The sequence below is a fragment of the Oryzias latipes genome, chromosome 14 (genome assembly GCF_002234675.1).
Source record: "Oryzias latipes chromosome 14, ASM223467v1".
Classification (NCBI taxonomy): Eukaryota; Metazoa; Chordata; class Actinopteri; order Beloniformes; family Adrianichthyidae; genus Oryzias; species Oryzias latipes.
The window spans coordinates 4,550,289-4,573,261 of NC_019872.2; the positions used below are offsets into that span (position 1 = coordinate 4,550,289).

General features: G+C 38.3%; 1 protein-coding gene across 1 annotated transcript in view; it reads left to right on the forward strand.

Moving 5' to 3' along the window:
* The window catches only part of fstl4 (follistatin like 4), a 192,377-nt gene that overhangs the window by 107,786 nt on the left and 61,618 nt on the right, over positions 1-22,973 (forward strand). Inside the window, exons 5-6 of the mRNA XM_011483178.3 lie at positions 10,977-11,167; positions 14,669-14,789. Coding sequence (XP_011481480.1) covers positions 10,977-11,167; positions 14,669-14,789 — 312 coding nt within the window. The remainder of the gene's footprint in view (positions 1-10,976; positions 11,168-14,668; positions 14,790-22,973) is intronic.

Genomic DNA, 22,973 nt, shown 5'->3' on the forward strand with positions numbered 1-22,973 from the left:
TCTTTAAATGAGTTTTTTTGCAATGATTGGAGAGGATTTTACCAAAAAAAGACAAGGACTGGACACTTTCTTTATTTATATAGATTTTATAATTTAAGAAGCCATTGGAACTGATAAGCTAAACTGTGCACATCCATAAAAATCCTATTTCCCATTGGATTTCTCTGTGACAGCAAATGGCATCATCTGATTCAGTGAGGAAAGGGGCGAGAGATTGAGATTGGGTTGATATGTTTAGACCTCATGTTCAATTTCAAAATGCAGTTTTGGAAGATAGGCTGGTGAATAGAACAGCAGGCAGGTTGTGAAGGATACTGTACTACTTTTGCCTTAATAGAAAAAAAAATCACAGTAACAAATACTTTGGTGTTGCAGAGGATTTCTTATTTAGTTGGCACCAACTTGCACGCGCTCTGATAAGGCTTCTGGGACGCTGATTGCAACTGAATGTATGGGTAAAAAACTGGCAGCTGGCTCAGGAAATGTTTTAAATCATTGTAGCTGCATGTCAGCGGAGTGCTGTGGGAGTCAGTCTGAACTATAATTCATCTCTGTGCCCTTGAGTGATACAGGAGCATTGGTCACACTACCAAATTGCAGCTTCATATAGGATATGAATGCAGGGGACAAAACAAGAACTGATCCGTCACTCACTGACCTGCAGTGACAGGTCTCAGCTGATCCGAAGAGCTGACTCATCCAATGGCATGTCAGTGACATCTTCATAACCTGGCAGCCTGTCCTCTTACTCCTCCTTTCATGTGAGTGTTGCTCTTGACAACAGCTCACTACAAATCCACATCACTACGCTGCACTCCTCCTGCAGCTCAGCATGCAATGATGCTCCTGCATGATATAATAGGATCTTGGTTATTCATGAACATCTTGCCCCAAGTGGAGCTACTTCTTTTTTCTGAGATATAATCTGAGGATCAAGTCCACTGAACTTTCTGTCATAGCTCACATGGATCTCTAACTTTACTTATAGGTTAAAAAAACTGGGCGATGCCATTTATTAAAACCTCTTTTTTCCATCAATTTATAGCACTTTAAAGACTTTTTCATATCATGTGCTTCTACTCAGTTGAGAATAAAGCCGCTGAAACATCACTTCACTCAATTCCTGCTTTGTACACCTAAAGACCTTTTTACCTTTTGAATTTATTCATATTCCACGTTATCTAATAAGAGAACTTGAGGCTTATTAAATAAACAAACTTTTTCCAGATTATGGATCATGTTACCAAGATGGTAACCATTTTACCAAGTTTTGAAAGAACTCTATAACACCTGAATGAAATGGCTGTCATTCATTCTATGCTTTTGGACTTCCAATGTTGATAGAATGGTTGTTTTATCTTTGTGCTAATTCTAATGTGTGAAGTCGATTTTGGACCAATTTTTTAAATGACTTTGGGGAAACTAAACGTCATGTGATTCTCTCCAAAATTCAGTCCACAAGTACATTTGACAAATACATATAAATATTCAGCGAATTGCTTTTGATCATAAATGGAATTGTGGGATGGGCACAGCCATGTTTGGAGCTGCAGCTATAATTATTATGGGACCAGTGGTTCTGCTGTGTTTAAAGCATTTCCACTAAAGGCCAGTTTTAATTTCCCACCAAGTAAGGTTTTAAAAACACACTTTCTTTTAACCACCAATTGCCAATCTTAATTTTACCCCTAAAACAATAATAATAAAGAAACTTTGTAAGTTGGAGTGTGTTTTTTTTTGTTTTTTTTTCATTAGTATTTATTTGGGTTTAATCCATCATTGATCCCGAACAATTTATTGGAAGTGGAGGCCTTGGTGCTAGACTGTCTTTATTGAATACATTTAAATGAAATATTTAAATGAATATTATTTTTCACATGTCCATAGTTAAATGTACTTATATTTGTAATTTTGTCTTTTTAAAGACCATCCTCAGTCATCTTTGTGAGCTCTGTTAAACCCGATCCCAATGGTAATTTAATTTTGATAATGCCATTTTTAGCAAAATTTCAAAAAAACTTGTGTTTTTTTTCTAGGACATAGTTTCTAGAGAGCGGCAGGAGTTCTTTATAAATTCACCTCTGTGTTGTCAGCAGGACTGTAGGTGTGGAGCAAACCCTGCCCTCCCTTCCTCTCCATGTCGCAGGGAGCTTGTGGCCCACACTGTGTTTTTTCTAGGTTACAAATGTACTTTTTTTTAATGCGTTTTTAATCTGCTCCTGATTCACAACAATTTAAACAAAGAAATAATCAGAAATGCAATTTTGAACATAATTTTCTTTTTTTTTTTTCAATATGTCCTCCATCATCGGAAAAATGCTAAACATTGTTAAACACAGTTTGTGTCGCAGTGGGTCTTTAATGAAAAAGTGAATGGAACATGATGAGTTCTGAAATAGAGAAATTGAAAGGTTTAAGTATTTTCAGTCACATTAGTCACAGAGGCAATGCTGGATAAACTTTTAAGCCGATTTAAACAGCTGCCATTATGCCGTGTGAGACTCTAGTGAGACTGGTGTCCCCCTCTGTGATTGGCTCCACTCTCTCAGACCGCACTGCCCTCAGGAGCAAAGTGTGTCCATCCTTTCCATAATTATCTGGGAGGCAGGTCCATCGCTGTTGCATCTTAGCTGCACACAGACACCAAGGCAGTAAATAATCCCATCATTTCTGCCAGAGGAGGTCAGGCAGACATACATTTAACACTGAAGAGTTTTACATGCTGTGGGGCATTGTAGGTAGGTTTCATCATCAAAGGAAATTTTTCCTGGGATTTTTCTCAATTTTTACAGGATTTCTTTTTGGCTTTCTCACCTCATAACCATATGTCTTGTGTTGACGTATATCCACAGTGGGCCATTTGTATTTCCTGGAAATGATTTGTAAAAATTCTAGTCAAGAATCTCTTGACAGTTTCCCTTGAAGGTCACACTGCTGTGATTTTGGCAGATGATTCTGTGTCAAACTAGGTCTGCATGAGTTTCAGTCATGCTTAATATTTCAATTTTCATACCTTATTAAAAAAAGGCATGTGGTTCCATGTCTTATGCTGGCAAAATGTTAAAATTGTAAAAAGCAGATCTTTACATAAAATAAAGGAAAATAACATAGATTATAGTAGATTTGTGTAAAGCAAAAAATTCTAAAGAATATATCATTTAAGTGAAAGACTTGGGGCAGGAGGAGGGGTTAAACGTGTGGTATTTGTTTTTTGTTTTTTTGCCCTTTCTTGGCATAGATAGGGAATTGCTGTCTTAGTTTGTCTATTTGTTTGCAAAAAGATACACAGGAACTACCAAGCTCTCAAACGTGTAGAGCTAAAGGAAAGATGAAGCGTTACATTATGGTGCGATCCTGATCACTTTCATTAAAGCTGGAAACACGGCACAGGCCTTGGCAGATGATGTGTTTTCATCTCGCTTGCACACAGGCAGACAGATTAGAGCAATTTTGTTTCTCCTTTCCTCAGAAACTTCCACACTTAAACCATATTTTCTGGCACCAATCCTGCTCTGACATTAAAACTACTGTCAGCTTTTGTAAACTGATGCAGTGCCACACTGGAACCTGAGATATTTCAGAGTGCTTGGCTGGAAAAATGAAGGTAGGGAAGTAATCATTTTGAGCATTAATCTTTTTGCTACACTTCAGCACTTGTAACTACACAACTGGTTACTGCAGAAAAAAAAGCTCATTTTAAGGTTTTGGTTTCATGTGGTTCTGACAGTTTCTGCCTGGAGGAGGTCCTGCAGGGAGCTGTAAATATGATATGGAGTTGAAGGCATTTCCTCACTTGTGCTTATTTATTTGAATTGCCATGAGAACATAGTGCTTGGAAAAACATTATTTTTACTGTACTATAAGGACCTGCAACCTATGAACTTATTCACATTTCCTTTTTCTCTATTTCCTTTATGTGAACCTTAAAGACGGCATATATCTTGATTTTCGTGTTTTTGTAGGAGCTAAATATTTTTTGATTGCATAAATTTATAAAAACTGCAATCAAATCCAGACCATTTACAAAGCTTAATGGCAGTTATATAAATCGGCTTACAGTGGGCTTCAAAGTTTAACCAGCGTTCCCTCTGTGACTAATGTGACTGAAAATACTTAAACCTTTTAATTTCTCTATTTCTGAACCTTTCTGCAGTTAACAGTTGTGTAGTTGGGACATTGGATGTCCAAGGTGCCAACAGCTTCGTATCAAAAGCTTAGGCAGCCAACATTTCAAACGGGCAATAAGGAGAGTGCTCGTCCCTTCAGAACAATAAAAGAGAGTCAGGGGTGAATGCGCTGAAGTAAGGGGAGATATTTCTTTGGCACAGCTGCAGCTGCTTCATGCAGCAAAGGTGGGAATATTGTTTCTGAGGATGAAGCTTTACAACAATCATTTTTTTGTTGCTCTGAGCAACTTGTCGGTTATTAAGCATTTGTTAATCCATCAGATATTAAACAGATTTTGGAATTTCTTGTAAAGGTTCTTGATATTCACTTCAAAGAAACTGTTGGAATGAATGAGGATCTTAAGAAAAACACATTTGTTTTCTTGTTTGTGAGTAAATGAAAACAAACTCACCATGGCGATGAACTTATCTCAGTTTCAGAGAAGGAAAGTCATGACAGTCAGGTGATGATCTTAGGTCTCATACTTCTTGGTCCTCACAGAAAAACTCTGAACTGAGTTTTAGTCTCAAATGTCTGCTTGTGGAGAAAAGGTTGTTTAGCGATTAAAAGGGTCGGCAGTGATAAAAAAAAATTAAAAAAGTGTTTCATTTAGGCTTGTTTTCATGCGTGACTGAGTGCCTGTCACATTTCATGTAGTCATCTCAGAAATGGCAGGTTGGTAACCAGAATGTACAGGAGTGATTGCTTTCTTTTTTGTAACTCACAGTATGCTGAAGTGACCTCCACCATCAAGCAAATCATTTTGATGTATGTTTTTGATTACAAGACTAGAGGCTCCTTGAAAACACAAGTTCTAGTCTCATAGTTTATATGCAGCATCACTTAATTCTGTGGGCAATTCATCACAGGATTGATGGTCCAATAAAATGAGGTTTCTTAAAAAGCTGTTTTTTTTATTTTTTATAAAGGTCTAATGGATTGGACAGCACTGAACTTCAGTAAACATACACGTGAAGAGAATCATTCTCATGCCTTTGTTAGTGAAAAAATAAACCCAACGGGTGTCTAAAATAACTTGACACTATCAAATTAAGTAATAATTTCTGAAATCAACCAGTGAAAATCCAACATGGCTTAGGAACTGCTGTCTAGCTGAATTTTTACAAAAGGCAAACGAAAGAAAAGAAGGTGGAAATTAAGTCTTACCACCTTCTTGCACAGCTTTTGAAAGCAATCTTTGCAAACAATTTCTGTAACTGTCAATGACATTTCTGCACCTGTCCACAGGTGATTTGGTCCACTTGTTATGAGCCGATTGCTTCAATTGTCTTAGGTTTAAAAAGCTTTTACTGAGACATGTTTCAAGTCTTTCCAGAAATGTCCCATAAACTTTAAATCAGAGAAGATCCTTTTATAATACTCCCATGTTATAGAATAAGCCATTCTTGTTTTGGAACAAAATCTAGCCACAGGGGTTGCAAGCCAGTTGCCTCTGTGCCGGTCCCAAGCCCGGATAAATAGAGAGGGTTGCGTCAGGAAGGGCATCCGGCGTAAAAATTGCCAAAATAACTATGCGAATCATCCACACCACTTTAGACATACCGGATCGGTCGAGGCCCGGGTTAACAACGACCGCCACCGATGCTGTTAACCTACAGGGTGTCGGTGGAAATTTGACTACTGTTGGTCGAAGAAAGAGGGGAGGCAGAAGGGTCCGTGGCCAGAGAGAGAAGGGAAAAGGCAGGAACATAGGTTTGAGAATAGGGACTCTTAACGTTGGCACAATGACAGGGAAAGGCAGAGAGCTGGCAGACATGATGGAGAGAAGGAAGGTAGATGTACTGTGTGTGCAGGAGACAAGGTGGAAGGGCAGCAAGGCACGTAGTATTGGAGGAGGATACAAACTGTTCTATCATGGTGTTGATAGGAAGAGAAACGGGGTAGGAGTGATTCTGAAGGGGGAGTTTGTAAACAGTGTTCTAGAGGTGAAAAGAGTCTCAGACAGGATGATGAGCCTAAAGTTAGAAATTGAAGGGGTGATGGTGAATGTAGTCAGTGGGTATGCGCCACAGGTTGGCTGTGAGTTAGAAGTGAAGGAGAGATTCTGGAGTGAGTTGGATGAGGTCATAGAGAGTTTTCCCAGAGGAGAGAGAGTTGTTATTGGAGCAGACTTTAATGGGCATGTTGGTGAGGGCAACAGAGGTGATGAGGAGGTGATGGGCAGGTTTGGTGTGAAGGAAAGGAATCTGGAAGGACAGATGGTGGTGGACTTTGCGAAGAGGATGGAAATGGCTGTAGTCAACACTTACTTCCAGAAGAGAGAGGAACATAGAGTGACATACAGAAGTGGAGGTAGGAGTACTCAGGTGGACTACATCCTATGCAGACGAGGTCATTTGAGAGAGGTTAATGACTGCAAAGTGGTAGTAGGAGAGAGTGTAGCCAGACAGCACCGCATGGTGGTGTGTAAGATGACTCTGGAGGTCAGGAAGAAGAAGAGAGGGAAAACAGAAAAGAAGACCAAGTGGTGGAAGCTACAGAATGAAGAAACTTGTGAGGAATTTAGGCAGAAGTTGAGACAGGTCCTGGGTGGTCAGGATGAACTTCCAGATGACTGGGAAACTACAGCAGAGATTATCAGGGAAACAGGTAGGAAGGTGCTTGGTGTGTCATCTGGAAAGAGGAAAGACGGTAAAGAGACTTGGTGGTGGAATGAGGAAGTACAGGAATGCGTCCAGAGGAAGAGGTTGGCTAAAAAGAAGTGGGATGTAGAAAGGACTGAGGAAGGTAGACAGGAGTACAAGGAAGCGCAGCGTAGAGTGAAGAGAGAGGTGGCAAAGGCCAAACAGAAAGCTTATGATGAGCTATATGACAGGTTAGACACAAAGGAAGGAGAGAAGGACTTGTACAGACTAGCCAGACAGAGAGACAGAGATGGGAAGGACGTGCAACAGGTAAGAGTGATAAAGGACAGAGATGGAAAGGTGCTAACAACCCAGGAGAGTGTACAGAAAAGATGGAAGGAGTATTTTGAGGAGCTGATGAACGTGGAAAATGACAGGGAAAGAAGGGAGGAAGATGTGGTTGTTGTGGAGCAGGAAGTAGCAGAGATTGGAAAGGATGAGGTTAGGAAGGCTCTGAAAAGGATGAAGAGCGGAAAGGCCGTTGGTCCTGATGACGTACCTGTGGAGGTATGGAAGTGCTTAGGAGAGACAGCAGTGGAATTTCTAACGAGGTTGTTCAATAGGATTTTAGAGAGTGAGAAGATGCCCGAGGAATGGAGGAGAAGCGTTCTGGTTCCGATCTTTAAGAACAAGGGTGACACGCAGAACTGCAGCAACTATAGAGGAATAAAGTTGATGAGCCACACAATGAAGCTGTGGGAAAGAGTAGTGGAAGCCAGGCTTAGGAAGAAGGTGGAGATTTGTGAGCAGCAGTATGGTTTCATGCCCCGTAAGAGCACCACTGATGCCATTTTTGCTTTGAGAATGTTGATGGAAAAGTACAGAGATGGTCAGAAGGAGCTGCATTGTGTGTTCGTAGATTTAGAGAAGGCGTATGACAGGGTGCCGAGGGAGGAGCTGTGGTACTGTATGAGATTGTCTGGAGTGGCAGAGAAGTATGTCAGAGTAGTTCAGGACATGTATGAGAGAAGTATGACGGTGGTGAGATGTGCTGTAGGTCAGACAGAGGAGTTCAAGGTGGAGGTGGGACTACACCAAGGATCAGCTTTGAGTCCTTTTTTGTTTGCTATGCTGATGGACAGGCTGACAGACGAGGTAAGACAGGAATCTCCCTGGACAATGATGTTTGCAGATGACATTGTAATTTGCAGTGAGAGTAGAGAGCAGGTGGAGGAACAGCTAGAGAGGTGGAGGTTTGCTCTGGAAAGAAGAGGCATGAAGGTCAGTCATAGTAAGACAGAATACATGTGTCTGAACGAGAGGGATCAAGGTAGAAGCGTTAGGTTACAGGGGGCTGAGGTGAAGAAGGTGCAGGAGTTTAAGTACTTGGGGTCAACAGTTCAGTGTGATGGGGAGTGTGGAAAAGAGGTGAAGAGGCGAGTGCAGGCAGGTTGGAGCGGGTGGAGGAAAGTGTCAGGAGTGTTGTGTGACAGAAGAGTGTCAGCAAGACTCAAAGGAAAGGTGTACAAGACAGTGGTGAGACCAGCTCTGCTCTATGGGTTAGAGACGGTAGCAGTGAGACAGAGACAAGAGGCTGAGATGGAGGTAGCGGAGATGAAGATGTTGAGGTTCTCTTTAGGAGTGACCAGGTTAGACAGGATAAGGAACGAGTACATCAGAGGGACGGCTCATGTTGCCTGTGTTAGGGACAAAGTCAGAGAAGCCAGACTGAGATGGTTTGGACATGTTCAGAGGAGGGATAGTGGATATATTGGTAGAAGGATGTTGGAGATGGAGCTGCCTGGCAGGAGGGCAAGAGGACGGCCAAAGAGGAGATACATGGATGTCTTAACAGAGGACATGAAGTTGGCTAATGTTAGGGTAGAAGATGTTCATGATAGAGTGAGGTGGAAAAGGATGATTCGCTGTGGCGACCCCTGATGGGAAAAGCCGAAAGAGAAAGAAGATTCTTGTTTTGGAACAACATGATCTTGGAGGATCCATAGGCATCCATATTTCCCTACAGAAGTTTATGGGATTTTGTTTTTTTCGGTTACTTCCTGTTTGTAACACAAGGGGGGAAGGGGTCACTCAGTCCAGTTCTCATATTCAGTCGATGCTAAACACATATCATGGACTTTAAGTCTTTGATTATTTTATAAAATCCTGTTTTATAAAAACAGAAAAGAAAAAGGTGGTCAGTTTATTTTCTAGGTCAGAAATATACTTTAGTTTTTTTCTAAATGTATTTCTAATCTGCTCCTGATTCACAAAGTTTGCCAAAGGGAGAAAATCCACTTTAATAATTCCATGTCGCACTTAATTTGGAATATCATAAAATTGATTATGTATGAAGGGTGTAGAGAGTAAAGGCCCGTACACACCGGGACGAATATTCGCCAGGCGTTATTCGCCAGCGTTTTTCGCCACGTTTTTTGTGTTCACACCCAGGCGATTTTCGCTGACGATGAGCCGAGCGAACATGCAATTTCATTCCCTGACATTAGATGGCGCTTAATGTAAACAGAAATACTCCTGTACACAAGGTGGCGCTGCGCAACTTTACGATTCTTAAAGTCGCTTTTCACTCAGAAGAAGAGAGCAAGTATTTACGCGCTTGTCAGAATCATACAAAGAAAACATGAATATTTCAAGCACCAGTAGCTCCAACTGGTGCTTGGTTCGGGGATGTTTTAGAATGTCCGTCATTATTGCTTCGCGGCTGTGTAGACGCTACTTGGCGTCTATCTTCTTCGCTGGTATGTGTGCTCAGCAAGGCAGTTTTGTGTTTGAGCGCCCCCAAGTTGTGTTTTACTGTAACTTCAGAAGCTCCAGACACGTGAGCAAAAGCGCCATTCTCATTGGTCGAGTAGATTTCGACGCGACGCGTCGAAAAAAAAAAACGAACCCGAGGCGTTTTTTTTTTTTTTTTGACGCTTTAACGCCTGGCGTTTTTTCGCGTCGGTGTGCACACTCTCGTTGGTGCCCTTTGTTTAGTCACGAGGCGTAAAACGTCGGCGAAAATCGCCGGCGAAATTCGTCCCGGTGTGAACAGGCCTTAAGATTTCTATTTACTGTTGGTGCAAATCCTCATTCTTTTGTCGCGTCAGCATGTCTTGCAGTGACTGAAGAGAAAAGAAGGTGAATTTACTCGGCTACTCTATAATTTAGGCACTTGTTAGCTCTTCGTAAATACAGTTTTTTGCATCCATGCATCTATTTCCCGCTGGTCATCAGTGGCCAATAGTTAATATTTTAAGCAGATATCCTCTGACCTCTGTTCCCTTCACTCAAGCTCCTCCTGCGTGGAGGAAATGATGTCTTCACAATGAAATTCAAGGGGTATATTTCTTCCACTGAGTCTGCCCTCAGGCCACCTCACTGCAGGAAGCTCAGGTGGATCATTTGGTGGAAAAAAACCCCACAAAACTGTTAAGAGTCCCAACTTTATAAAAATGCTGCAACTTGTGAATTTTATACAAAAGCATGTGGATCTTTAATCAACCATTTCAAGGGTCAAAAAGATCACGTTTTTGCTTTAATGTTTTTGTGCATTGATGTTGTATTCAGAAATATGCTTTGAAAATACTCAGCAGGTTTAAGATCAAAAAGCGATGCTAGTGCACAATTTTTATTTAAGCGCAGCATGTCCCCTAATTTTGTATTTATTAGCTTTCATGGTTGTTAGGATGGACCACATGTGGCAGAGAAATCCCAGCTCATGTAGTCTCAGAAGGGGGTCTCATCCTCTGCAATGATATGGGATGGGTGTTAACTGGTTTATTATTCATAAGAATCTTTTTCCTCCTTTTTTGGTCTCTAAGCTTTATGTTTCTGACATGCCTGCTTGCGTTTTTCCCTCCTGCCCTCTCATCTGTCTTGCTGCCATCGGGCAGTGCAAAGGTGTAACTAAATCAAAGCAGAAATAAGAAAAAAATGCATTGTTGAAATGCATACATAGGTGGAATAAACATCAGCACTCTCAGATCATTTATTGTTCCAGCTTACATAACCATGTTTTCTTATGTTTTTGAAGTGTATAAATTGGTAAATTAAATCTTTTCCTATAAGCATCTGAAGATTATAGTAGAAAAATAAACAAAACAGTTATCCTAAGAAGGAAAAAAAAAGTTGTACACATAAATGCTTTGTCCATGTGTCCTTTTGATTATGCTTTTGGTTTGCAGATATTAATTAAATGTCTTCATTTGTGTGCCCTTGCAGGAAGTGCATGCACCATGTCGGAGTACAACAAGCTGAAGAGCACACTACTAGACATGCAGCCAAAAGCACTGAAGACTGCAGAGCAGAACCAACAGAGGGACATGGAGGAGAAGAGAGGGCTGGTGGACGCCATGTTTAAATACTTGGACGTGAACCAGGACGGCCGACTCATCGCTGATGAACTAGAAAAGGTGTCTCTCAAACTAAACAGATGCACACATTCTAAGTGGATGAATGCCTAAGTTGCTTGCAGTATTACTACAACATAAAAAAACGACAATAAAAGACGGCAAAAGTTTAAATGTTATGTCACTGAAAGATTTACAGGATAAAATATCTCAAGATTCAGGAAAAGACATCTTTTAAACATAACATTTCTTTAAATCTAACTGGAAGTTAGATTTCTACGGATGGCTCATTCATCCTGTGGGCTTGCAATGCAAGCCCTCTTAAAGAGAACAATTCATTTATAGTTTCCACTAATGAGTTTCACAAATTGTGGAGAAAAATATCCTATCTAATTGATTAAACCCAAATAGTGTAGAACATTATCTGAAAAAGAAAATGCAAATAAAATCAACATATTTGAAAATATTATAGAACTTTACTTTTTCATGATAAAAAATGTTTCAAACAAAAATGAACTGACTTGGCTTATGGTACTTGCCAAAAAAGGAATAAGTAATTAAGGACCCTGCAGGGGGACAAATCGCTTTTCTTGTTTGATAATCTTAAACTGCAAAAGATATGAGTAGAAACAAATATCTTGATTGAATAAATATGTCCAGATACTTGGAAATTGGGTCATCTTCAAATCTCAAAAGCCTTCAAAGGAGCATGGTTTAAGCTTTCAAGAGCCTCTTTATTTCTATTATTTAGGGTGAAGGCCAACACAACAATTAGTTTGTAAGCGACTTTTACCACTCTATAAGTAAGAATATACAAAAGAAACATGAAAGAATAAATACAGAGCTCTTTTTTTATTTCAAATGATCCTATGTCAGGACAGATTAAAAGATATCACTTTTTTTTTCTCTTTGATGCTGCTTTCTGGAGTTGACTGCATCCATATGTTCACTGTGACTCCAGACTGTTATGCCTTTGGGCATTTGAATAAAACATTTTTTAAACCCTAAGTACAAGTCTTTACCCTGAAAGATTATCTCTGACAATAGACAGATCCCAAAGTGAAGCCAGTCTGGATGGATGACTAGAATTCCTCTTTGATCCTAAAAAGCATAATCTGTGTGAAACTGTATTTATGAATTCCTTCAGAATGGAAAATGGTTCATCTTCAGATGTCTCAGTGACACGCCAGCTTTGTTAAATCTTTAAATGCAGTACTCAAAAACCAGGTCAAAACCAACATAATATGTTTTTAAAATATTGAATAAAATGAAATGAACTAAAACTTGCAGTAACAAGTTACTGGGACACTTTGTGTCTATTGCAAAATATTATTTAAAATTTCTAGTAACTGTTGCTTTATTTCTAAAGGTATTTGAGTTTCCACATGAGAGCAACAAACAAAAGTGATAGATGTGTAGATTATGACCAAGATAAAGAATTAAACAGGTTCCTTTGCAGTATTTATTTATTTGGTTTTATTAGTTTTTTAATGCTCTTTAAACCATTCCATCCAGTTTTATAAAATGTTGGCAGATAAATTAACCTTTTGACAATACCACAAAATGTTGAACCCAAATGTTATTCCCATTTTGACCGGAGGTCTGCAGTGATTGTGGTAAAAGGATGAAAGCAATTTGTGGTTTATTTTTGTAGCATAAACAGGCTTCAAATTTGATTTTTCACAGTATGATGGAGCCAGATTTACCCTGAAGTCACAAAATTATACATTTAACACAGACACACAGCCTGAAGTCTGTGTTTTTGTTCTTAAACTCTTAATTGAATCTTAGTTGATTATCAAGAGTTAATTGGAAAGCAGACCTACCCTCCAAAACCTTCAAAATGACGTGTTTTTTTTTTTGCTGATGAGTTTTTACGTCTCCTCTACTATATGTAATTTAAACAATGGCAAAAACTGAAATATTGTATTATTGGAAATTTATTGTTGTACTTTTTAAAGTACTAAGTGCCTTCATTGCTCCCCCCATTCATGCAAAATGCGGGGAAAGTTGTCAAAAAAAGTTGTACAATTTTAAAAATGAAGGAAGTAGAACCCATTTTTACTTTGGAGTGAGGTTTGCTGTGAATAAGTGAAAGTTGATTTAAGTAGGGCCAGTTTAGTTGTACGGCACAAAGACAGTTCAAAGAGCTTTACATAAAACACTAAAAAAACATTTAAAATAAACATTAAGGTAGTGATGATTAAAAAAATGTAAAGAAAGTTATACATTAAAAATAAGCTTATAGTAACAGTGCAGATGTCAATCTTTGAATAAAAACTGATCAAATGCGGTTGAGAAGCGGTGGATCTTGGTTATCTAAGGCTTTCTGGAAGTCTGTTTCAGATATGTGGAGTATAGAAGCTCAATGCAGCTTCTCCATGTTTGCTTTTGTCTCTGGGAACTGACAAAAGACCAGATTCAGATCAAGAGGTCAATCTAATGTGTAGTGTTATGGGCGGCAGTGGCTCAGGCAGTTGAGCAGGTCGTCCAATGATCGAAGGATAGGCAGCTCGACCCCCAGCTCCCCCCAGTCAACTGTCGTTGTGTCCTTGGGCAAGACACTTCACCCTCCTTGCCTCCAGTGTGGCTCCACTGGTGGTTGAATGTGTATGAATGTCCCGGTGATGGTCAGAGGGGCTGTAGGCGTGAACTGGCAGCCACGCCTCTGTCAGTCTGCCCCAGGACAGCTGAGGGAGCATCAGTAGTTACTATCAGCAAGTATGAATGAATAATGGACACCCTGGAAGAACTTTTAGCGTCTGGAAAAGCGCAGAGAAGTCAAATTATGATTATTATTAAATCTATGTTTATTTTAGTTTGATTGATTTACTTAAAAAAAAGTTCTACGGTTGGTGCTTCAGATGATTTTTTTTGAGCATTTAAGAAGCAGTTTATCCTGTGTAATGAGCATCTGCATTACATTGATCACAAAAGAAGTGCTGCTGTTCTGTTCTGTCTGATTCTGGGAATCCAGAATTTAGAGACAAAGGAGCTTAAGCATTTTATGCTGATTTCAGAACAAAGTTTTTTTTTTATCCTTTTGTTTTTACTAAATTGACTAAATATGAAAAGCAAACAAACACTGAATAAAGAAAATATAATTAATAATAATTTATCATTTCTTTTTTAATCTATCCAGAAAACATGTTTCTGTCAAAAGGGAATTTTACATTTTATTTTGAAATGAACCTTCATAAACACTTAATTTGGAAAATGTCAAATGTATTTAAAGTAAAGTTGTGGACAAAATGTAATTCCTGAAACTTAGTAGTTTATCTACAGTTGCTTTAAACTGCATATCCCAAGTCCTGTTTGGATATTAAAGGGAGAATTTGTTATATTTGAGTCAAGACAGCTTTTAAAAAACAGACAATTAGTATCTGATAGTAGTCTGTCTGTTTCAAAACTACACAGTTACAGTGCAGATGGCTTGGATACAAATACTAAAAACAAAGGAAATAATGGACACAAACACACTGGCTTCAGTTTCTGCTGAGCTGTTTCACTTTTAGGCTCAATTTCTTCACAGTTAACTGCTTTGATCTTGTTTGGTGTCTTCAGATCTCAATGAAGGAACATCTGGGGGACAGTCTCTTGGAGTGCACCATGCAAGACTTGCTGCATTATGACGATTACAACAATGATGGACACCTCAGTTTGCACGAGTTCTACACAGCCTTCCGTAAGCTTGTTTTTATTGTTGCACATAAAGCAAACATTTGGTACAGACCATATGATTAGCTGTAAACATCATCTAAGTGTTTAAGAATTGTGGCAGCTTTTTCAGTAAATGCTTTTTTAACTGTGATGTTCTTCCAGAAATTTGAGTGGCATTTTGCTCTCTTTGCCTGATTCAGTCCAAAGTGTCATGAAAACTGAAGCTCATGCATAACTGCAGATTTTTGCTACCGTTCACCACCTGGTACCCCCACATCTTCTCCACTGCAGCCAGGATAAAAAGGCTCCAGCCAAGAGAACCTGATAATTGCACTCCAACCAGTGTACAGATTTACTGCAATTTATAACCCTTAAGCAGAACTGCTGTGAGTGCCATCAAGCTTTAGGCTTAGCAGAAAAAACTCAAAGGCGGTTTCACCTTATTAGGACCAATAATCACAAAAACATTACTATGTTAGGGTAAAATCACCATCAACGTTTCGATGCCATGGCAACCTTCTCCTACTTTTTTCACCTGCTTCCTCGGCTTTTGGCTTTGGAATAGCAGTGAAATACCTGAGGCGTGACTTCAACACTCCAATAACATCTATCAAGGTTTACCAATAAGGCTTTTAGCCATGACGGGCTTTATGATCAGCTGGGGTAGGTCTATTAAACTTCACCTGTAATTCAACCCACCACAAGCTGGTTGTAATGGGAACCTTCCTGTCCTGCAACTGTTGTTATGGTTTACCTTCCAGATGGGCAGAGGGTAGATACGGCATGGTATTTGTGTACACGCAGATCTGTCTGTCTTATTTTAGATGGAGTTAGTCAGTTGATTTTATGTTTGACAAGCATTTGAAGAGGTGGGTTGGGACCTACAACAAGCTATTGATCAGATGACGCTCAAGGTTAAGTGTTGGACAGCAGGAAGGAAACGCCAAATGAGGGTCATTATGTTTGAATGTCACATCTGGTGCTCTGAATGTGTGTTGTTACAGTTCAACTGTGTAACTTGTGTGAGTGTGCAAGTCTACATATGTGTGTTGTGGAAAACGGTCTCCCTGGTGAGGAAGATGAGCAGCCAGGAATCGCAGGTGCTCCCTGGAAGTGGAAATACACCATTTGGATATGGACGTGGAAAATGACCAACCAATAATTATGGTCCTGACTAATTACATTTGAGCATTTAAAATTCCAATTGTCAAACCAAATGGTTGGGACACATTTTGAGAATCGAACAAAAAGATGAAGCGGACAAAATATCAAGCAATAATATAATGTTGAACCTAAAAATCCCAATAATCTCGAAAGCACTGCATAAAAGCACAATATCTATATTTTCTATGTTAATTTAGGTGTTGTTTGTTTGTTGCAGGAGATAAAGTCACGTTGGTTAACCCTTTGACATCAGAGCTCCAGTGTTGTCATTCTTTGGAATACTGTAACTCTTCAACTGTTTATGCAGTTGACAAAATTCCAACTGTTTCTGAAGTGGAGAAAACCATCCTCGCCCTGACATGCAACATTTTACAAGAGTGATGTGTTTAAGCTATCCGCATAAATCAACTGATTCTGTTATGGAGAAAACGTCTTTGCAAAAAAAAAAAAAACATAGTGAAGTGTTGCATATTGGCGCAGGAGGGATTTGCAAAGGCTCTTTTCTCTGGGTCAGAATCACAGTGCTTCCCTAAATGCTTAAAGCTTTGCGGTAAATGAAAGAGCGTGTAATTTAAGTGTCGCTGGCGGCGTCTCCATTGATAAAGGGTTAAAATAAATACACGTGAGCTAAACCTTCAGACACATTATTCCCACTGATTCCAAAGGGCTGTTGTTGAATTTTCTGTCCATTTCCCTGAGAAGATCCATATATTGCAATTACCTCCATTTGTTTGATGTAATTAAATATTTCTACCATAAACTTGCTTTCTCAGTACCCCCCCCCCCCCCCCCCCCATAAAAATGCTATAACTCAAAGCATAAAAGTAAAGCATTGTTGATGATCCCTCCTGAGTTTTCATGGTTTTTCTGTATTGATAACATCTTTATGCTCTATATCTTTGCAGTAACTTCACACCCAATTCCCCAGGAGAACTACTTGTTTTTACTATTAAACTCCTGCACCTGTAAAGTTGTGCTCCAAAGAAAGAAATCGGCAAAACTATTTTCTTTTTTCCTCATTTAACAGATCAACCTTGACAAGCACTCCATTCTGCCAAGCTCAGTTCTTTTCCAAGCTAAACCTATTCATTTACTTTTTGCTTCAACAAATTAGAAACGAATGTTTAGATTGCATTTGCCTCTCCATTCTTCAATCATTTATAGGATTGTGGAACGTCGTGGCAAAACTGTTTCTTTGGCACATAAGTTAAATGGATCCCTGTTGAATGCTGAAATTCAAATGACACCCTTTAGAGTAGAAATATGCTCTAATATATTGTGTCAGTCTAATTAGGAAAATCCCTTTAACTCCTGTAAAAAAAACATAGTCTTGCTGATTCACAAAGTGTTTAAAAATCTTGAATCGCTCATTGCTTTTAATGTCTAGAGTGGGAGTTTGTGCACCAATTGGCTTCTCAGTTGTACTTGAAGTGTCAATTTATAACTTTTAATCAGTAGTTGTATGAAGAACACAGGAACCATATTTTTGTAAGTTTAAGTTTTACTTTTGGGGAACATTTATTTAACAAAATATGGGAACCGGAACAAGGTTTCCTCTTGAAAGGCAAACCATAATAGTTGCAGACTGAATCTAAGCCCGCTTCACTACCATAGATGCTTACCGTATAGCTTAACAAAGGGGGAATCTAGTTGGTTGTAACCATTCCTTTTACTAATGATTTTATTTAACGAGGTCAACTAAACTTCTAATAACTAAATTCATTAAATTCTCTATCCTCTGTGACGCTTTGGAACAACTGAGCGTCGGTTCTTGTTCTGCAGTGTTGTCAGTAGTAAATACTGATACACACACCTACACTGCCCCCTAGTGTCTGCTGCTATTTATTTAAAAGAAAAATCACATGAAAGTTGCACACCCCCGGCTAAACTATGCATGAAATTGCAACTTATAAGCTACTCCAAAAAATACAGAAAATGTTTTTCAGGACAAAAAACAAAATATACTGAAATATCTGTTAATTAAGCTCTGGTAGCTGATGATTCCTACTTGGACATGTGGTTATTTTCTATAACTTGTTGTGATAAACCGGACGCTTTGTTTGTTCCCTAGCAAACTGTAATTACAGCGCATATCGTAGCATACATTTATAAGTATTTGGCTAAAGAATGCGCTCAGTGTGCTGTACATCGTCAACTGAAAGACAGCAGTGCATGAGTACTAGAGCTGATAAGAAAGCAGAATTGCTGAGACATATCTGCAACTTGCAGATGTTTTGTTCACGGTCACACAAGGTGATGTTCCTTTGTGGTCAGAAATCATGGGATGTATAGCTTCAGCACATGATGTGCTGCATGTGCCGTGAGTCTATAGGCTTTTGTAAGTTGCAGTGGAACATATTAATAGTGAATTTAGAAAATCTCTGTACCCTTTGCATTCTGCATTGTAAAAATTCTGGACACATCAAAATTATGAAATTCACCATATTGGGACATTTTTCTGTATTATGAGATGTAGATATGATTATGTAAGTTGTTGAAATCTAACTGCTAAGTAAATTGCACATGACATACTGACTGAAAGTAGATTATGTTTTATATACTTAGCAGTAATGCATTCTTTTTCCACCCATGCTACTTTAACAGTAGTCTATTTTGTGAATTGAAGCTCCTTATATGAATATAAATCTTTTTTCCCCTGATTATATAAATACTCATTGTACCCACTGAAAATAAACCCTAATCTGATGTACTTGTGGTTCACAAACCCAGCAGTGCTCTGACGTGTGGAGGAAGTCAGCTTGTATTACCTCCAGTAAGAACCAAGCAGGCTGTATGAAGCTGCTTTTAGATCTGAGATGTTATCAAACTATTTATTTGTAAGTTGTTTTGTATTGGAGTGCAGAAAAAAAAGGGAGACTTGGAGATGGACCTAATAATTTAAGACAAGCTAATGGAGAAATAAAAGGAAAAATAGAATACATTTGTTACAATTGTTTTTCCTACAATCCAAATGATGTTGAATGTTTGATGCTGTCTCAAAAGGTTAAGCTTGTTTTATAATGTCTACAATAGATAGATATTATGGCACCTTTGTAGTCCATAAGACAAATAAAACAGAAATATGCAAGATAACACACAACCAAAAACACCAGATGGGTGAAATAGATATTATTACAAAAAATATATTAGGTGTAAGTCAAAGATTTTACTGAGTTATTCTGAATTAACCGTACCAAAATATATGCACATCCCTCCCATCCTGTTCTTGAAGTCCATCGTCTCCTGTGATTTTTTTTTTTTTTTTTTTGCTTTCTTAAACTCAAATCAAGAGAGGAATTGTATGGAGAACATAGGCTGCACTGTCAGCGCCACTCAGCAATTCCTCCTAATTAAATGAGAGCTAAAAGGAGATGGGGATGTGGGGAGGGAACGAGAAAAGGGGAGTGGGGAAATAAAGGGGGGATGAGAAAGAGGAAGATCAGTGGGAAAATAGGGAATTTCAAAATTAAGGGAGAATTTTAAGCATGGAAGAGAAAAGGTGTTTACAAAAAAGATAAAAAGAGATCATAATTTCTTAGGAAAAGAGTGGAAATGAAAGCAAATCATCAATATTTAGAAAAAACTTTATAGCTTCGTGGTTTTAAGAGCAGTTTGACTGGATTAGTTTGAGTAACAGGTAACGGTTACAAAACTCAGGTTTTGCAATTATGTGAATTTTTGTTACATTGTTAATGGTAATTATAAACCCCAAAACAAGAAGTCTCCAGCAGTGCAGTGCACAGACTCCTGATCAAAAAATATTTTGTAATTAGCAGTCTGTTAAATTATGCTGTGACTTCAGAGGTTGGGTTAAAAGCAACCATAGATAAGCCAGAACAATTTAGCTTATGTTTAATGTATTTGTAAGTTGTGCTTTTTTTAAAATTAATTAATTTATTCCTCATTCTTTTACTTAAATATCGAAAGGCATAAAAGCACATTAAAAATGTGTGCTAAATGTATGAAAAAACAAGTCTTAAATAGCAAAAATATGAGAGGTTTTTGATTTGATTGATTGATTGATTGATTGATTGATTGATTGATTTCAAGCATTGTATTAAAAGCAATAAAAAGTTGATTCATATTTATCAAACTTATTAAAGTGATCAAAAGTCACTTAAATCACATTTGCTTGATTAAATACAGTGATCATTCGATAAAATTAAGTAGAACTTAATTTATTGAATGAAAAGGAGTGGGAAGAAGCGAGTTTATGTAATCCCACCCCTACTGAGTTCATTCATTTTATAGTTTTACAGTTTTTGTAATCCGGTTCTGATCCGATAAATTCCTTTCAGGTAAAAAAAATCCAGTGGCTAGTAATGATTGATTATCTTTAGAAAACATTCATTCATGATTTCAGTAAACAGTAACAGTAACCACTATGTAATAATCATTGATTATTGTTAGAACACATGATCACATTAAACCAGTAATAATTGCAGATCAAGTAAAGAAATTCAGTAGCTTATTGATTGTAATTCAAACATTTTAGTAATCTGGTCTAAAAAAAAGACTTACAAATAAAATTGCATCAGAATAGCAGGATCTTAGTTACAGATGAGCAGTCAATGAGCTAAAATATGCTTGTGCACGCAGACACAGAATGTCAAAGAAAGCGTTTAAACCGAGCTGTGTATCTGTTGAAAATTAAAATTGAGAAATACAATTCAAAAACAGGTTCTCTGAGTGAGGTACTGTGGTTTTAATGTATTATTGCACAGGATGTTCCCTAAACTAAACAAATAATGTTGCTAAGATTAGAAATCAGTTTTATTCTCTAACATCTAAGTGAATGAGAGACTTCAAGGTAACTTGGCTCAAAAAGTCCTGACCAAAAAATGTCTGGGAAACCTGTAACTCATCTCATTTTACACATTTCATTTCTTTTTCCTCACATGATTTAAACATTTTTCACACTTTTTATGTTCAATTTTCCCATTAAATAACCCTTTTGTTTTCAGTTTGATTATAGGTTGCAATAACTTCCTATCATTGTAATAGCATTTAAGATTACATCCTTCATAATCGGGCCCTGGAAAAACTGCTCATGTTATTTAACATTGACTGGAAAGTATGGTTTCCACAGCTTCAGTGACCGAGTGTTGGGACCACAGTTGCCATGGTGACTGTATGAGGGGGCAGGGCTCTGGACCATGTGTTGAAAAGATTGCCAACTAGCTTTGGGGTGTTTTTAGTTTCAGTAAATGGCTGATGAAATTGTCTTGTTTATTAGCTTACCCGTGTTTATGACGGTGCCCCCAGCCCTTCACACAGACACTTACTTTAAATACTTTCTTTATGCCAACAAATAGAAATTTGTGAAAATAAGGCATGTAATGTAAAGACTCTCACGAGCCCATGAACTCTATGGTAAGTGTGTCTCATGATGTAATGAACACAGACACTTCTGCACTTACATGCCTATGAAGTGCATCTAGTTTCTATTGGTCACCAAATTTGTCTCTGATTACAATTCCAAGAGATTCCCAAAAGGTTTCCCAAGATCCAATAATCAATTTATTATTTATTTAGTGCAAACTATGCCCATACAGAAAAGGGTAAAGGTATACAGAAAAAGCAACAGTAAAGTCGGTGGTTCCTACTTTGGACATAAAAGGCTAATAATGATTACAGTTGTGTTTGTGATCAAAAATACACAATTCAGGAGAGCATATACTATAGAAATTGATCACTGAAACCTTCATCTGAGACATGTTTTCTGGTCTTCACATACCCCATAAGATGTTTAAATGTTTTACTTAAATACAATACTTTCATTTCTTCACTTTGTACTTTTCCATTTATTTATACTTCTCTGCACGTGCAATCCTATTCTCCACATGGAAAATCAATGCTGCACAGTCACACAAATCCCTAGAATATGGGGGTCTCCTGGGGGGCCTCTGGCTTAAATACATCTGCCATGTAATCATCCCATCCTGCTGGGGCTTCAACATTGGCCTTTGCGTTTCTAGTTCCTGTGGAAATATAGCTGAAATTCACTAACATGCGTTTGATACAAATGCAGCATCACAAACATTCCTCTTGCTTTTCAAGATTTCAAGTGTGATGCCACCATCATGTCTTGTTTAGGGATCTGAACCCATGACTGAATCAGACATAACAGCTTCTAATTAAAAATGGAAACAGATGGCATCACACTTTGAGAGTTAGAAAAAAAAAAACGTTTTACCAGACATTCATGTCATTGCTATGTGTGGTCAATAATATTAAATAAAATTATGATTATGCTGTTTTTTTGGCAAAATCAAAAAGCTTGTTTCATTTTCTAGGACATGGTTTCTGCAGAGCAACAGGAGTTCATTAGAAATATTCCTCTAAATGTCCCATCATCGCTTAGTTTACACACTCTCCTGCTAGCTTACAGCCCCTCATAACCCCAAACTAACATTAACGGTTTAACAAAAATGGGGACCAATATTGGAGCGATCCAGCTGTGCAGGCATGAGGCAGATGCCGGCTCTGACAAGGGAAACATATGCATGCATGGATCTATATGACTGCCAGCGGATGCATCAGAAATGGTAACAACTACAAGCTTTGTTCCAAGTGCAGTTCTTGTCTGCTCCTGATTCACCATGATATAAATAAAGAAATATTCAGAAACAACATTTTAACCTTAATTGTCTTATACATGTCCTCCATTATAAGAAAAATGCCACAAGAACATGTTAAAAACACCATAAACAGACTTTTCATTGGAGTGAGTCTCTAAGGTAAAATACCCTGGGGTTCCTGCAGACTTCCTCTTTCACCGTAATAACCTATTTCTTTTATAGTTTTTGGTTTCCACCATGTGTCTAGTAGAGGCCACCAACAACAATCTTGGAACTACAGCTCTCACAAGCACCTTAACAATAGAAGCACAAAACAAGGCCCTCTCTGACTCGATACACTCTGGATCTTTTGGAAATAAACATGTCTAAACCCTTGTTGAAAAGAGTCGTACCTTAGCGTATTCTGCGGAATTGAGATCACAAAAAAAAAGTACAACAACATAGTCAATGGAAGATCAGCTTGT